At 40.0% G+C, this 18311-nt stretch overlaps 1 protein-coding gene across 2 annotated transcripts; it reads left to right on the top strand.

The window, feature by feature from the left end:
• Positions 1-272: 272 nt before the first annotated feature.
• klhl14 (kelch-like family member 14) lies at positions 273-17512 on the top strand. Of its 2 annotated transcripts, XM_030752385.1 has the most exons (10): positions 273-370; positions 2132-2371; positions 3213-4113; positions 6017-6138; positions 11057-11146; positions 11903-11981; positions 12522-12712; positions 14141-14299; positions 15606-15763; positions 16074-17512. In XM_030752385.1, exons 3-10 carry the CDS (start codon positions 3236-3238, stop codon positions 16212-16214), a joined length of 1818 nt encoding a protein of 605 aa, XP_030608245.1. In that variant the 5' UTR covers positions 273-370; positions 2132-2371; positions 3213-3235; the 3' UTR covers positions 16215-17512. The 2 variants fall into 2 exon arrangements, with proteins under 2 accessions (XP_030608245.1, XP_030608244.1); XM_030752384.1 differs by lacking the exon at positions 273-370 and having other exon boundaries at positions 2003-2371.
• The last annotated feature ends 799 nt before the right edge of the window (positions 17513-18311 follow it).

Below are 18311 nucleotides of genomic sequence, written 5' to 3'. Positions count from 1 at the left end.
ATGAGTCGGGTTAACTGGTACAGAGAGTTGTAAATCACTGTAGTGTGATTCTTTGTCTCAAAGGGTTTAATTAGTCTAGAAATTCTTCTCTTATCTGATGACCCCCCCCCCCCTCCCTCCCTCTGCACACTGCAACAACTTACAACCATAAACGCCCTGCAATCTGAAGACCAGTGGCCTCAGGAGACTGAGTTGCTACAAAGAGCTGAAAGAGTTGGAAATGGTCATTTTATTGCATTAGAATAGCTCGCTCGAGACTTGGGTAATGTAGTGCTAACTGAGTGCTGGTAAAGATAACAGTATGTGACTCCAAAGTGGAATACAGTAAATTACTGTACTGCTCTGCAGTGTCAAGACCTCTGGAAATGAGGTAACGCAATAATCGTGGTAAACAATAAAACAAAGTGCTTTCATAGTGGTTTCAAACCACTAATTAATATTACAGTAGTATAGTTTTCCTTCGGTGATGATGATTATTTGATATGCAGCGCACAATCTAATCAGTCATCGCACAGAGTTCATGTAGAATGAATTTCCTCAGCATAACTACAAGTTGGGGATTAGCAGGCTGTGTGCTTGTCAACCACTCAAACATCAAACAATGTTATGGTTCCTTCTAGTATAAATGCTACCTATGTGCGGTCTGCTATTGCTTGACGGTAGCATGGTGATGCTCTATTTCATAGTATATGAACAAAGCCATTTATCCTTATCTGTCATTTCTTAACTTGTGAAGTATCTGTCACTACTGGTCCCATGGGAGTCCTGCATGTAAGTTTATTTACTCTAATTGAGCTCTTTATGTAATTGACAGTTTATTCTGGCCTAATAAGTCCTTTCTAACAGTTTTTTATTGGCTGTGCAAGAATTTATTTTCCTTCGGGGTAATTATATTACCTGCTATTCATGAAATGGGGGGGTTGAATGAAGGAATCAGAATTTTATAATGGGCTGTTTCTGAGTTTTTAAAAGCTCTCATGTTGTTGAACTGTATGCAGCTATACCAAAGTGATTTGACAGATTAATAATTTAGCACTGGAACTACTTAGTGCCTCACAGCTGTTAGTTTGTTGTGGTGGTGACAGAGTGCTTGGTGCAATCCATAAGTTCATATGAGCATTCACAACCAGGAGTCTTACTATGTGATTCATCAAGCAACTTCTTTTAGTAAATTCACTTTGATCTTATAGACTTGGAGGATCTCTGGGGGTAAACACGCAGGTGTATGGATCTAAATATACCACCAGGACTACTGTGCACTAATGGACGCTATATTAGGTTTCAGCCTTTTGTGTTTTCAGGCCTTATGTGCTTAAGAATGATTTGATCAGATAAGATCACAATTAATGAAAACAATACATGTTACATATTTGTGCTTATTGTTTTACAACTTTACATCCCTCTGTACACATGTGGCATTTCATGGTGTAAGTGGTCTGATGCATTTGTCACACTGAAATGTAAAGGGGGGGTATTATCTGTTTTAATTAAACATGATAAAAGTCTGCATATTTGTCTGTATATTGAGGTGGATGTTATTTATTATACAGATGTATAACTTGAGTTTGTGTAGAGCACCTTCTTTTGAAGGACTAGTAGGAGCAGAATGAGATGAGGGGTTATTTTGGCGATGGAGATTAAGGCAGGGGCTTTTTGTCATTTGTGCGAGACAAGCCATTCATCCATCCAGTTCACAGCCAAAAAAAGGCTGGTCCCAGAAATTAGCAGTTTCAGCTCAGCAGCAAAGTCGTCGGGCTGTGAAGGCAGAGAGAAATTGACTAATTAGCAATGCGCACTAAAACTTGACGGTTCTCTCTATAACAGCGAGGGAAAGACTCGGTTTTTCTCCCCCTTTCTCTTTTCTTTCTTCCATAGATGTTTGAAATCGCAGTCATTTACGCTCGACAGTTTTTACAATAGCCTTGAGCCATAATTTTGCGAGTCTCTCCAGCATCCATACCCCTGCATGGTCTCTCTCCACCGGCCATGCACGACCGTTTCTCTCCCCAACCGTGGATTTCCTATTACTCTCGTTACGACTCACTGAGCCCCAGGCCCAAGGATAATGATGTGTTGTTTCTTGGTAGCATAATTTGTCACACGTATATTTCTTCTTCTTCTTCTCTTGCAGAAAGCACAGCTCCCTCTCACACACTCACACACTTCTTGTTAATTCAGAAGAACAAATGATCAACGTCAACAAATAACCTGAAATAGTGACTTCATGAGTTGGAATCAATGGTTATTTTGAGACGCCATAGACTTTAAAGGAAAAAGGACATTTCTTAAAAGGAGAACAAAGGAAAATTCAAGTGAGATTATTGGGAACCTGAAGCTTACTTTCTTTTTCTTGGTCAAGAGCTGAAGTCAGGTAAGTTTGGCTCCTTCTCAGGCAAGCTGCTCACATCATTTAGTTGTGACAGGCGCTTTTAGTGAATCTGGCGACAACGTTACGGCACGCTTGTATCAAGTTTACACACATTACGCACATGGAAATAGCTTTTGTATAGTCCAAGTAACAAAAAGATATGCATATCCTATTTAACTTTACCGAAAGCTGCATTTCAGTGAATATTTTTCGATACTCACGTCCGCTTAACTCAGGTAGGCTAAAAGCAAAACGCACCCGTACTGCTGCTGACGGCTCGGAGACAAACTAATTGCTTTTGTATGACTCCGTAAATCTGTGCGATGTGTAATGTCCTCATTGTGGGGGTGTGCAGTAAGGCAGGAGAAGGGATAAGTGTTGGCTGAATGCTGCATGTTATCCGTCCACTGTAGCGGCTGTCTCTTTTTTCCTTATCCGACAACTTCAGCCGTGTTACCGAGGGGGGAAAGCGCCGCAGCATCTCCGTATCCTCCGTTTTGTTTTGACAGCGCCCTTCAAACATCAGCCTCCATTTAAACCATCTGGTTCTTGAGTTAAGAATGAATAAGAGTGGCACGCTGTGGGAACTGCTGCGTTTTTGTTTGTTGCTTTACGACCAGAGCTCAAACTTGAAAGCGAATGAAGCCGTATTGGATGTAGATTGTCGCCGGCTGGCATGGCATGACGGTTATTCCCCGCTGGATGGACGGGCGATCTGTTCGTTAACTTATTCGAGAAATCATTTTCTGTTGTAATAGTTGACTGATAGCGATGTATAGGCAACGTGTGTTGTGAAAATAAATGACCTGAGGTAAATGGCTTGCATGGTTTATTTGTTGCCTAGGTGGCGTTCACATTCAGGAAGTCATGTCCAGATCGGGTGATAGAACATCCACCTTTGACCCAACACACAGTGACACCCTGCTGCATGGGCTCAATCTCTTGTGGAGAAAGCAGCTTTTCTGTGATGTGACTCTCACTGCCCAGGGACAGCAGTTCCACTGCCACAAAGCTGTGTTGGCATCTTGCTCCCAGTATTTCAGATCACTCTTCTCCTCCCATAATGTAATCAACAATGAGGGAAGCAAAGGGGACCAGGGCAGCAGTGGGACCCCTTCATCCTCTCCTGATGACAAGCTGGTGACCACCAGTGCCAGGCCCATAAATAACCTAGTACTCCAGGGCTGCTCCTCCATTGGACTACGATTAGTGCTGGAGTACCTGTATACTGCCAATGTTACTCTTTCCCTGGACACAGTGGAAGAAGTGCTGTCAGTCAGCAAGATCCTCAACATCCCCCAAATTACCAAGCTTAGTGTGCAGTTCCTTAATGACCAGATCTCTGTGCAGAACTACAAGCAGATCTGCAAGATTGCTGCACTCCATGGACTGGATGAGACCAAGAAGCTGGCCAACAAGTACCTGGTGGAGGATGTGCTGCTGTTGAACTTTGAGGAGATGTGTGCCATGCTAGATGCTCTGCCACCCCCTGTGGAGTCAGAGCTGGCCCTCTTCCAGATGTCAGTCCTCTGGCTGGAGCATGACCGGGAGACTCGCATGCACTATGCACCGGACCTTATGAAGAGGCTACGCTTTGCCCTAATACCTGCCCCAGAGTTGGTGGAGAGAGTTCAGTCTGTTGACTTCATGAGGAGTGATCCTGTGTGCCAGAAACTACTCCTGGATGCCATGAACTACCACCTGATGCCCTTCAGGCAGCACTGTAGGCAGACCACGGCCAGCAGGTGAGAAGGAGACAGATAAACACTCAGACATAAATTCTCACATTCACACTACAGTGAGCTGCTTGAGACTGGGCAGTGGGTGATTAAATGCCTCCCACTTGTTAAATTTGAACAAATTACAGACTCAAGCATTGTGCACTTGCTCGTATATCGATCCCACCGCTTATGTAGTGTAGCCCACGTAGGTGGTCAGTGTAGACCACGTAGGTGGTGTGGCATTTCAGGACGAGTTCATGAAGATTTTAGTGGTGCACCTGTAACATAATACCTGCTGTCAGAGGTCGTGGTGCACTTTGTGCTACACTGTATCCATCATTACAATGTTACCTCCTGTTTTACAAAAGTAAACAAGCCTTTATTTCCTCACACATCTGTATAATTACTCTTTAATCAGTGTAGACAAGATTGCTACAGTCTAGATAAAGGTTATGCATTTGATTTGTAGCAACTCTCATGAATGCAATTTGAAATGCTGTAATTGATCTGTTACTAATATTACAATGAAGTTAAATATAATATATTCTAAATTACTATTTTTTTAAATTTTGTGTAAGGAATTCCTTTTCACTAATTGGACAGTTCTTCTTATATTTATTTTGAATTCATGTGTCTCACTCACACAAAAACAGGCAGAGCAGCATGACTTACTTTCATGTTTGTCCTGATCTGCACTTTTAGGGCTGGTTGGTACGTGGCCATTGTAAGTAAACTAAGTGATAGGCAGTGCTGTGGTCACATACCTGACCACAGTCAGACAGCTGAGGTTTTTTTTTTGTTTTTTTTAAGTGGAGATAGTGTCAGTAGTCAGTTTTTTAAATCTTGTGAAAAGACTTGTGAGCAGAGGGGAAAAACAAAACAAAACTGTGGCAGAGAGAATCTAAACTTTATGAAAACATTTTGAAATTACTGAAATAACATAAAACCATTCTACAAGTACCTACTTGTACATTATCCCAATAATATATCTGTTCCCACATATGGACCTAAATGAGCAAAGATTCAGGAATCCTCATAATTAGTTTCACATGCCACTGTTTCTCTCCCCTCAATTAATCACCATTATCTATGTCCAGGGGCTCATTTGCATATGAATAACCCCAAAACACTTCCGAGTGGGCCAGTGTGAGGGAGAATATACCGAGGCGACGGTGACTTACCCAAGCATAAAAAAGTAAAATATGGAAAGGGAAAAAGGTGAATGTGTCTGAATCTAAAGGCCAGCTACTCTTAATGTTTTACTGCATATTGTGATAAATTGGTAGATTTGTGTTGAAATCCATTAGGAGCCAGATAATGGTCATTGATGTGCAGTAAAGTGCACGGCTTTGAGGTTATATATCATATACAAACAGCAGGAAATTTCCAACAATTGGCTGAGGGATGTCACATGAATCACTGTAGCCAATGAAATGGAGACATTGTATAGACAGGTTTATGTACTCAATTGTGCTTTTAGCCTCCAGCATGGCACCCTACAGGACTGTCCTCGCTTCACAGCTAATTGAAAAGATATCTTTAGAGTGCAATAACGATTCAATAACACATCAAACCGATTGAGCCATTTTTATTAATCACAATAAACGTGGTTGCATATGTCCTGATTAGTAGTCTTGGCTTTAGTAGAAGTACTTGGACAAGAAGCAGTTATTCATCTAACTATGCATTTATTCTTTATTTTATCCCCAGATTAATCCATTCATACAATCAGCATCTGCAAAGTGAAAAATAAAAATACTCCAGAGAAGCTCTGTTAATACTGTCATAGTAAATTAAGGAATTAAAGGTGTCAGGTTGAGGCCGTGCTTGTGTTTTTATGGGTGCATGTTTTATTTCGGGCCTTAATGTGTCTTTTATTCCATGTTTTTGAACACTTGTCCGCACACCCACACTTTTGACATTACAGAATCCGTTCCAATAAGAGGATGCTGTTACTGGTGGGTGGTTTGCCTCCTGGACCTGATCGTCTCCCCAGTAATTTGGTCCAGTACTATGACGACGAGAAAAAGACATGGAAGATCCTCACAAGTGAGTAGAAAGGCTCTGATTTTTTAAAATGTATTTATTTATTTATTTATTTTTACCTGAGGCATCTTGTGTTAGTGGCTTTTATGATGAGAAATAGTTGTTCCTTTGGATGACTTTAACACAGGTTAATTTTCACGGAAAATGAGGGTAAGGAGTTCCCTAAATCCTTCAGGTAATAATGTATCACTATCACTTTTAATATAAGTTTTTAATCAGAGCGTGACTTCACAGCACTGTGGAGCGCCATGCATGCTTTCACTTGTTTTTTGCTGATATGTGCTGGCAGGATGCACGATGAGATTTACTTGAATCTAATGATCTTTTGTGGCTGAGACAGAACATTAAGGAGTGACATCTTTTCTCAATTACTTTTAAATGCAGCCGGATTATTCATTCATATTGATTAGCTCATAACATTGAATTAACCCATACATGCTAATACATGGCGTGGCAGTTAGCCTGTTGACCTGGTGTCGCTGTTGTTATTGGGTTTATTTAAGGTGAATAAATACCAGATAGAGGTTAGTGGAACTCTGCAGCTTTAAAGTTAATGCAACACTTTTCAGGAACAGGAACAACAATAAAAATAAAAATCAGATGTATCAGCCTATAGATTTTATCTGGCAATATCTTTTGTTGGATTATGATATTATGGTGAAGGCAAATTGTCATAATTTCCCCAGGAAGCCCTTATAAAATTTCAAACACATCCCTGCTGCACTCTCCTCTGTAGAGTGCACTATGCTCTTCTCTCTCTCTCTGTCTTCCCTGACCTTTTTAAGGCTCGCTACTATATTGTTGCCATATTGCAAAGGTCAAAAAAAAGAGCTAATGAGAGACTGCATTTCTCCTTTGCCCCATCATTGCTGGACATATTGAGTTTTTGTCCTGTGTTTTGGTTGCAGTCATATCTCAGGATCACCTATCCATTCATACATATTAGCTATAGGTCTACCTCCTGTCAGCTTGGCCCCTGTGCAGTTTATGTTCTCCCTTTATGGCTCAGATTTAAATAAATCTGGTTTTATGTTTTTACTGTTGGGTCTTAAAAATCACCTGCAGTCTCCGACATGTTTTCTTCCTCTGCCCAAATCATAACATTTCTTGGCAGCAGTCTGGTGGTTTAGCTCACGTTTGTCCAAACCTATCAGGGTCGTTTTTTACTGGAGGAGCCATGCATACACGACAGCCTGAAGCTCGCTGTTTATGTTGTTGTTGTTTTTTTTTCTCATTAAACTCACACTCATTGGTACAAACTGCGCCAGGCAAAAGGTCAATAGGGATTTCCATCACTCAGAACTAAAAAAGTTAACACTCAAATGGTCCGTGGCCAAGTGGAAGGACAAAACTGCAAAATCATCCCCTTAACACATCAGTGAGCATCTGATGTAGCCTCCTCACAATGGATGTGGAATAGAAGATTATTAACATTCAATCATAACTTTTCAATGAGGCGAAACCTGAGAGGGACAGCCTTTGATTAAGACATTCATCAACACAATTTGGGAAGAATCTGATCCCTCTCGTTGTGCCTGATGTACACACAGCTTGGTGATTCCAGTGTAAAGTTTGCCATCTAGTGTACCCACGGCAGCGTGGGCCAGTACAAGACAAAGGCAGGCACAGACTCAGCCACGATGCTACACTACTCTTTTCTTCTTCTTTAAACCAGCCTAATATTAAAATCTGGATCTCTGTGCTGCATGGATGATGTCCATGCAGCATGGCCTAGAACAAAGGAATTCAGCTCAGTGGGATGCAATTGTAATGGTGTTAAAGGCACATCAGAGCTGGAGCAGCAGTGGTGCATTAGCTGTGGAGTCATTCAACCGACCCTGACTGTGCCTCTATGCAGAGGTTTCTGACTCCCTCTAGTGAGCCCTAGAGCTCACTGTAGACCAGAGTGATGGCGTCCATCTCATACAGGACATGCTCATCCTGCCCTCCTATGGCAGATCAAACTCTTGGTTTAGTGGACAGTTTGTGTGAAAAGCAACAAATAGGTTATTTTGATTCACTTTCTCTGGTATAAATTCACGGTAACGTCCCGCACAATGTAGAAGGAAAAATAATTAATGTGTTTATTTTTCAGTGCACAAGACTAACATAGTAATTTCAGTTATTATAGCCTGCTACTGTAATTATCTCACTGTTCACCTATATCCCAAATGTCCCGATTCCCACCACAGTACTCTAGATACTGAGGTCTGTGACATACTGTAAAGCAATAATCTTCTTTTCACGTGGGTACGAGATGATTTTTAGTGTGAGTACAAGTCACTAGACATCAAATAAAAAGCCGCCCATCCATGTCCTATATACTGCTGACTGAATGATAATGTAAATAGCATGTAAGGGAATTTGGCAGTCGTATGGCACTCGTCTTTGAGGTGCACTGGAGGCAGGCAACCTAATCCCCTCGTTTGAGATAAACCTGTGTTTAGTGTATGTAGTATTAGTTCCTATCTGAGACTTCCCTCCCATAGAGGACCGGCACATGTCAGCCAGCTAGAGTGAGATTGCAGAGAGAGGCCAATTGGAAAGAAATGAGATTCAAGGCTGTCTAATTTTGCAGCAACTGTGATCCATCAGGCGGTGGGGAGGTGACAGTGGAAATGACTGATGGAGACAGACAGGTGGGCTTTAACATTTCACTGATTTGTGCTCAAAAAGCACCGGGCCTGAGATTTATTGAGTGAACACGATCATGTTCATTATGACTGTCACCTAAGACCATTTCTCTACATCTCAATGGGGTCACTTTAGCAAAAGAAGATGAAGGAGAGAAGGGGAGCACAAAAACATACACAAAGGAAAATCCTCCATGAGGGGTCCTGCTTCAGCTCTGGGCTTTTTGTGCTAACACATGACAAGGAGCATCATCCACCCAACTTTATACTTATTGGACAAAGTTGCTAAGCCAGTTACTAAGATTTGAGTCCCCAAAATAGAAACTCATTAAATAGATGCAGGGGGACAACTAATAGTTATTTAATTATTGAACAATCTCTCAACTTGATTAACCAAATAATTATTTGTCTATAGAATGTTAAAAAATGTCTATCACATATCCAACCAAAGATATTCAGTTTATCTGTTACTAAATCCTTAGAGTTTTTTTTTTCCCTTTGAAGTGCTAGAGATTTTTATGGCATTATCGCTTAAAAAAGACAATTAAATAACTGATTGTGCAGATAAATTTACAATCTGTTTGTTGTTGCAAACCTTTTCTTTTAAAATTTGTTTCAGTTTAGGATTCTCTGTAAAAATCACCTTCCTGTAGATGGATGGCCCAGAGAATACAAAACAAAAGCAAATAGTAGAAAAATCTAATTCTGTAACACTGTTGTGAAATAAATGTATACTGTACAGTTGGCCTGTTGTGTAGAGAAAATTTTAAATTAAAAAGGCACTCCAAAGCCAATGCCTTATATTGCGACTGGAGCCTGACCGATTTATCGGCAGGCCAATATTATTGGTGGTTCTTAGCTATTGGCAGACCTACAGGTATCAGCGTTTATAACGGTTGATAAATGAACATTTAAAAAAGTAAAGACGAGATGGGAGAAACACCCTTCAACGTGCCATGAGTGTTAATGTTGGGTAGTTTAGCCACCGGAGGGCACTCTGCAACTTCCCTGTTGACAATATGTCTTTGGAGCGCTGATATGAGTCAGGCACAGCGTAAATGAGTAAATAAATAACCACACATAAAAATATGTCAGGGAAAGAAAAATATTGTCCTTAAAATCAGAATATTGGATTTTTAAATAACTAAATATCGGTATCGATCTAAAAAAAAATCACATATCAGTCTGGCTCTAATTACACCTTTATAGAAAACAATCCAGATCTCCAATAATATTTAAATGGGTTCTTCCTTTGCCCATTCTTTAGCTCTCCACCCAGATTTTCTTTTAAATTCAGCTTTGTGGTTTTTGTGTAACCTTGCGCCATATAAAGACTGATAGTCTTTATGAGATTTACTCTGATCATTTCTGTCAAATTACAGAACATTCAGCACATCAGTTATTTCTTATTCAAAAGTTAATTTATTTATTCAACATATAAGAAGTAATAGGAACCTCTCTTTTTGTGACTAACATGTCTTTGATAGTAACAGGCATCAGTAGTCAGGTTTAACCTGGCGACAGTAGATTGATGCTGTGCTGCAGGTGTTGTTGAGAATTAAGCCTGGATGTTTTCAAAAATAACGGGATTTATTTAAGGAGAGGGTAGATGCCATTTAATTTCCCCCTTTTAGTACAAAAGTAATATCAGTTACACCAGCCTGTGTTGGTACTCCATCCATCCATTTTTTTTAATTTATCAAATTTAGTGTTGTGGTTGGGCCAGAGCCTATCCCACCTGTGACTGGGTGAGAGGCAGGGTGCACCCTTGACAGATCGCCAATCCATTGCAGGGCTTGTTGATATTGATATAAAAAGTTATATATGAATATATTTTCTTTGTGATAATATGAAGCAAGAGAGGTAACTGAAAGGTTATCCAGAAGCAGTAAAAGGTGACTTATTTTCATTTGTGGTTCAATGAGATAACTGTTGCTTTTGTTTCTAGTGTCATGAATTGTATTTACATGGTTCTTATTTAAGTGTTAAAGTATCTGACTTGACTTTATTAAATATGAGGGTGAGGATAAACAGAGCTTTACTGTAATAAGGCCTGAACAGGAAATTTTACTGGCCTGTTTTTAATTTTCACATTTAATGATACAAGGTCATGATTTTAGGATTTACACTAGCTTTGTGTTGATCTTTTTAAATACAGTGGATTTTTGAAAATCAGTACACGTATAACAGGTAAGGCACACTCACAGGATACTGTTTTTCTACAGTTTTCGCTTCACATGTTTTCATTGGCTTTTTCTCTGTGTTTTTGACTTTTGTCTGTCATCTAGTAATGCCTTACAACAGCGCACATCACTGCGTGGTGGAGGTGGAGAACTTCCTGCTGCTTCTAGGTGGAGAGGACCAGTGGAACCCCAACGGTACAGTCGCTGCTTTCCACTGATTTCCCACAGCAAATTTTTCACTGTTCACTTAATCTAGAGTTTATGTAAGTTCAAGCCCATCAAGTTAATGTAACACTTTCAGATAGTTTGAAACACTCATCCTGTAGCCAGATCAGCTCTGAGTGGACAAACAACACTCCAATCAACACTTGTCAATAATTGGCACAGAGAAATTACTGTTGTTTACACTGAAATATTTGTGATGCAGAAGTGTTAAGAGGGCTTTTTGTAAAAGGGTGGCAACACAGTGCCATAGTAAGAAACAAAGACTGTAAATGATCAAAAATTCTGACTCTGTCTTCTTGTTCTTTCACCAATTATCACAATAATACAATAGTATAACAGAAGTACGCTGCAGGTAGTGAAATTAGTTGTTTATTTAACTCTGAGAGGAAGAATGAGCTGACTACAAATACACATCATCAGAGATAATTTGCAATCTTTTGAACACAACATTATGCTCCAAGACCTGATCCCTCTGTGCTTAAAAAACATGACTTTAGTCAGCTCTTGTTAGCTCAAATGGCAGGAAAAGGGAAATCATCATGTGTGGGTGGTGAGTAATGAGGACTGGGGAGAGTCACAGTTGTGAATTTTATTGGTATGCAACAAACAGCATTACAAAAGATGTAGCCAATAAGAAGTGATCATTACGTCTAAACTGGACAGTATAAGGAAACTTCATTCTCACCCAAGTTATTTGAATGACATCATAGATGTTCTGTTTTGCAGGAAAGCACAGCACTAATTTTGTCAGCCGCTACGATCCCAGATTCAACAGTTGGATACAGTTGCCTCCGATGCAGGAGAGGTGAGCCTTTGTTCTGCTTTTGAATGCACAGTAGATTTTTAGGGGTCTTAGAAAAAAAACTGCAGCGTTCATGGAACTACTGCTTTGATTGTAGTTGTCATTTCTGAGATCCAACAACTTCATCAGCTTCTTCACAAGTCAAGTGCTCAGCTGTGATGGCAGATGTGTAGTGCTCTTGGGAAACCAAAAAATATAAACAGCAACAAGATTTAAAAAAAAAAAAAAAAAAAGGCTATCACTTTTATGTATAAAACCAGCCAACAGAAGAATAAAAATGTCTTTTGGGCTGAATATGTGACATTTTCTTTGGTTCAAAATTCTGTTACAAGTTATTACATCATGCAGAAGTAAGCCCGCCCATTTCACAGGCAAAACAACGGGTGCTCACAGCTTGTAAGCATGTACCTGCTTAACTTATCTCTTGTCTTGTGATGTTTCTGAAGAATGATTTGCACCTTAGCCAGAAACTAGAAAAAAAAAACAATAGTGAGTCTTCGTCATAGGTTTAATGATGCTGTCTGGTTGATGCTTCCTCCTCAGGAGAGCCAGCTTCTTTGCCTGCCGCCTGGATAAGCACCTGTATGTGATTGGTGGCAGGAACGAGACGGGCTACCTCTCCAGTGTGGAGTCCTACAACCTTGAGACAAATGAGTGGAACTACGTGTCGTCTCTGCCACAGCCTCTGGCTGCCCATGCAGGAGCGGTGCACAATGGCAAGATCTACATATCAGGTCAGGAAAGGAGCTGCCACCGAGTCACACTCATTATTATGACCGCTGACATTGTTGAGCATCAGTCAGGATGTTTGCAAAAAGGTGTGCTACATACAGGGTACTGTACAAAAAGGTACATCATGTTTATCGCACAGAGAGGTAAACACACCCACTTAACGTGCTTTTTAAAAAGAAAACAAAGATCAACAGCTGTCACAATAATAGTAGCCATTATACCACAGAGAAAAAACCCTCCACTCTGCAAGCTGAGTATTGACTCATGAATAACAGACAAAAAATGATAAAAACCAATGCATCAGAATTGAAATATCATTTTTTTGAGTCTGTAATTCTTCATCTTTGTCAAAAAACTAAAGCAAATTGACTGCCAGCAGTTCATGAGGAGCTTCAGGTGTGTTTATAGTGGCTAAAGTAGCCTTGAACAACAACAACAAAAAAAGAAGCTGTCCAGTACTAGGTCACCATCCAGTATTACGTTAGACTCCCTCTGGAAATCCTTTCATGTATGTAGCAGAATTTGTGAAGCTCTGTAAAGAGGCTTTAATGTAGAAATCAGTAGCATTCTTCTTTAAATAAATTACAACATAAACAATTAAAAATTCTCATTCTTTTTAGTGGATATATTATATTTCTATATTTATAGATATTCTGGTCAGGCAGCCATTCATCAACTCATTGCAGAACATCCTGAAGTGAAACTCTCCTCCTTCACAAGCTGACTCTCACCAGCGTGTTTTTACTCAGCGTGAGTCATAACGGGCGGTGCGATAGGCAGAGATGGACCTAGATGCAGGACTCTGTAAACAGACGTAACTTAAAAAGTGTTTATTGAATACAAAAATCCTCTTAGGAGCCAGGCAAGGAGCACAAGCCACAATGAGATGAGACATGAACACACCACCATGACAAAACCAACAGCACAACAAAGAACTGACCAGAATGCAGACAATATATTCACACTTGGTAACGAGGGGATGAGGAACACCTGGGAGGGAGAGACAGGAAGGAAAACTAAACACACTGTACAGGAAACAAGACGCTACCAAAATAAGACAGGAAGTGGAAACAAAGACCAAGACTGAGACACAAGAACTTGACATGAGAACAGAGGGAAATCATTGAGCACAAACCCAGACACCAGCACAACCTAAACCTAAACGAGGAGCATAACAAAAGAAACAGTACATTAAACAACAAACACAAAATGCTGGGCACAGCCCAGGGCCGTGACACAGTGATCTATTTGGTGGGAAAAAAGAAAAGAAACATGGCTAAGGAGCAAAAAAAGATTACGTTTTATTCAAAAGCCAATGTTTTTTTCAGTTATTTATTGTATATTTGGGGATAGTACTGCATTTGTCCACCTGCTCCGTGCTGTACCTCCACAGAGTATTAGTGGCACAGTGCTGTGTTTACCTGTTGCAGGAGGCGTGCACAATGGCGAGTATGTGTCCTGGCTTTACTGCTATGACCCTGTAATGGATGTGTGGGCAAGGAAACAAGATATGAACACAAAGCGTGCCATTCATGCTCTGGCTGGGATGAATGACCGCCTGTACGCTATTGGTGGAAACCATTTGAAAGGTAAGCACTCGAGCTTTTCAGGCAATGAACAGAAAGCAGGTCAAGATTGATACGTTTTTTTGAAAAGTATGTGTGAAAATCATGTTGCCATTGTGAGCAGGCAGTGACCTTAATTACCCTGCGCAACACTGGAGCCTCAATGTCTCTCACTCTTTAGTATTCATAGTACAAAATGTGAAAAAAACATGTGCTGATCATTTGCATTTGCTCAGGAAAACTGAATGCGGTCGTGGGAAATATGAAAAGCTGAGCTTGTCTCTCTTTGAATTGAAATACAGTCTTTTGCTACTCCCTTTCATGAGAACACTGCTATAAGCAGATGTGTTCTTAGTTACTGCAGGTTCAAATTCAGCTCATAAAACCTGCATGTGCCTCTGAGTGTGACTGTGTCCATATCTAAAATTGTGTTTCCTTAAGCTCATCGTAGAAGCATATCTGTCTCTCTGGATTGTGTATGAGTTGGTGGTGAGAGAAGAAACCTTCAGATTTAGTGGAACTGTGAGTGAGGAAGAGTGATGAGAGGAAGCAAATGCAGGGCAATGAGGCAGGTGGAGGAACAGCAAAAATTCATCTCTATCAGCAAAAAGACCACAAAAAAAAAAACCCCACCAAGGCCTAAATTATGCTTCTGCATCAGGTCTTTGCAGGGCCTACATATATACATACAGACATAGTTCATTTTCTTGTGTGCCCCCCCTTTTGGATTGTTGGTTGGATTGGGGTGATTATGGCTCAGGAGGTAGAGTGGTTTGTCTTTTAATCGGAATGTTGGTCGTTCAATCCCCGGCTCCTGCAGTCTGCGTGCCTAAGTGTCTTTGGGCAAGACGCTTGCTCATGTTGCATCCATTGGATTGTGAGTGTGTGTGTGTGTGTAAGACGTAGAACGTCCTCAAAGGCATGGAATAAGTAGCAGTCCATTGTCTGTTATGCTTCCATGTTCATCAGGTAACCTGCTCTATATTCTACTGTGGGTTTTTTTTTTTTTTTTTTGCTCTTCATGCTTTTCTTTGGATTTCTGTTCCTTTTAGATTTTGTTTATCTTTTAGGAAAAATAAACACTTGCCTTTTATTTATAATGTCTGCACATATTTTCCAGGCTACCTATTTAAAAATACGAAGTTCTTCAATCCTAGCATTTTTTTTGGTTTCATGAAGCAACCCATCACTCAAAGAAGCTGATAGCAAAAATGTGTCTTCAGGGCGTTCACAAATAACTCATTGCTATAACCCGAACCTATAATGACAGGGTATATTAACTGTGAATCTGTCGTTATGTAACAATATTTTCCTTCGCTCTCTCATGTAGGTTTCTCCCATCTAGATGTGATGTTGGTCGAGTGTTACGACCCGAAAGCTGACCAGTGGAACATCCTGCAGACGCCCATCCTGGAGGGTCGCAGTGGTCCAGGCTGTGCTGTTTTGGATGACAGCATCTATCTTGTGGGAGGCTACAGCTGGAGCATGGTACTGAATGTAGTACAGTATATATTCTACATTTTTGTTAGTGTCAACAAAAATGCTCTTTACAAGACTTCTTCCTGTTTGTAGCACAGGTCAGGAAAAAAACCCCCCAAAAACATAAAGCTTAGTATTTTCTGGGCACTTTAGTTTGTAGAAAATGTTACTCAGGCAGGAAGAAACATTGGTTTAATACACATACAGTGCATATAAGTATTTAGTGTTCTGTGATCCTCTCTCCATAGAAATCCAAACAGCACTAAGAGGACTGAAGAGAATGAGCTGATTTTCTTTTCTTTTTTTTTTTTCCCCTCAGGGGGCCTATAAGTCTTCAACCATCTGCTACAGTCCAGAGAAAGGAACATGGACAGAGTTGGAGGGAGAGGTGGCAGAGCCTCTAGCAGGCCCAGCCTGTTCCACCGTCATACTGCCCGCCTGCCTCCCTTTTAACAAATGACAACTAATCCAGCCAACGGGCACCGAGGGTGATGAGCAGCAGAGTGATTGGGGGGACAACCATCAATAAGCAAAACAGTTGTCAACAATTTCATGACAGATTTTCCAGCCATATGCTGGGGGTGTGTATAAATTATTTTTTTACAGGTTTGACCAGAGCACTTTCGTTATTCTCTCTACTGAAGGATTGAGGAAAAAAAAAGAGATAATTGTGTAAGTCATGTATTTAAATTCATCTGTGTTCTGAGAAATGGTCGGTTCCATATTCAATTTTTATTTAAGCGGATAGTAAGTGTTTTTGGCTTCTCTTCTATAGCACGCATAGTGTTGAGCTGAATTATAGCTTTCAAATCCATTGTATCTTGTATTCAGTAGCGGCATAACTCCAGCTAAATGCAGTGTTGTCTCACCAAATTACATCAGGACATTAAGTTACATTAGAAGTGGGAGAATAAACTGTGATGATCAAAATGTATAAATATCCTTCATCCCTTATGCTACAAGTCAGTTTTGTGGCTGGGGATGCTCACTTATTACCTGGTTAGATAATTATACAACAGTTTTGTTGTCTGTCTCTGAAAATGAACATATTTGCGCAACCAAAAGGGGACATTTTCAGAAAACCCCTAACAGCTGTCACTATTTAACTGGCACAGTTTGAGCAGAAATGCTCATTAGACCTGGAAGGAGATCTGAAAGTAGGGTCCAAGCAACCAGGAGGACACTTCAAGGCCCAGTATAAGATAAATAAGGATTTTTTTTGAACTGTAAATCACACAAAAGTGAAGGATTAAAAATATGAAGCTGGAATTGAGCATAGCAGATCCCCTTTAATGATTTACACCCAGATCGAAGTTGCATTGCTGTACAACTTGTTGAACAGAGCAAAAATCTTGTCATGCTGCAGCAAGACAATTTAAGGATCACTATTGATTCCTAATATTCACCTGACGCACTAAGATTAATTATATAATGATGGTACAATCAAATTTAACTGCTAGCCAATGTGTTTCTGGGTAGCATGTTTGGGTAAACTGATGTAGAGGACGTTTGTGTAGTTTGTTCTCCTGTACAGGTTAATGTTAATGGGCCTGTTTGTGAGGCCACATAGCATTAACCTTGATGAGATCTTAATCTTTAATGTATAAAAAAATGAAACTAAACAAGCATACGGTGGGCTTTAATGCACTAATAGTGAACTTTAGTTTCAGCAAACAAAGTTCACTAAAATGTAAAATGTAAATTACTGAATGTGCTGTGTTTAAAAAAGTATCTTCAGTACAAATGAAGTCCAGTCTTGTCAGCGTTATTAGGTTCAAAAACCTGCCTAATTATTGATGCAGTACCTGTTGAATTCTGTAAAAAAAAAAAAAAAAAAAAAAAAAGGAAAAAAAGAAAAAGAAAAAAAGAAAGCTGATTTCATTCTTGTACATAATCGCCTGCAGTGAAACATTTTTGTGCACTCAACCTTGGATTTATTCTCAAATCCTGTTATGTCCTTTGCATTTTAGAATATGAAAATAAAATGACTCTTGATGATTAAAATATCTATAAGTTTGTGGCATTTGTTAAAGTCCAGCGACGAGACGGGAACAACAAGAGACACTGTCTTTAAACTGAAACTCGTCTCAAAGTCACATCAAACAGAAAATCCGTATAAAACTGCATTTTAAATACAATCCAGTGTATTAAATACTGACCTATTACACAAGTACGCTACTAAAATTAGAAAACATAGATGGCTGTTCTTGCATTTCAGTCTTTACCACTATAGTAAAAAAAAATGTATTTCTGTCTGCAGTAGTTTGTATTTGCTGGCATGGCTGTGTTCAGGGACTTCCACGCTCATATGTGGAGCAGCCATCAGATGTTAGGACAGATGTTGGTTACGTCACAAACCGAATAAAAAGGGCGAGCTGGTGTAAGGTTGGGTTACAAAGGGGTTTACAGCATAGGTTGTGACCCTGTTGGGTGCCTAGAAATGTACCAGCTGAAGTGGGCTGGCTTTTGACATCATCCTGCCTGAACTAATGCTATGCTATCTTTCCTTTTTTCTGGAAGAGTTGACCTGCACATTCATTCTCTGGTTGAACTGGAG

Source organism: Archocentrus centrarchus, chromosome 17 (genome assembly GCF_007364275.1).
Source record: "Archocentrus centrarchus isolate MPI-CPG fArcCen1 chromosome 17, fArcCen1, whole genome shotgun sequence".
Taxonomy (NCBI): Eukaryota; Metazoa; Chordata; class Actinopteri; order Cichliformes; family Cichlidae; genus Archocentrus; species Archocentrus centrarchus.
The sequence above is the reverse complement of the archived record's forward strand: the minus strand, read 5'-3'. Positions and strand labels throughout refer to the sequence as shown.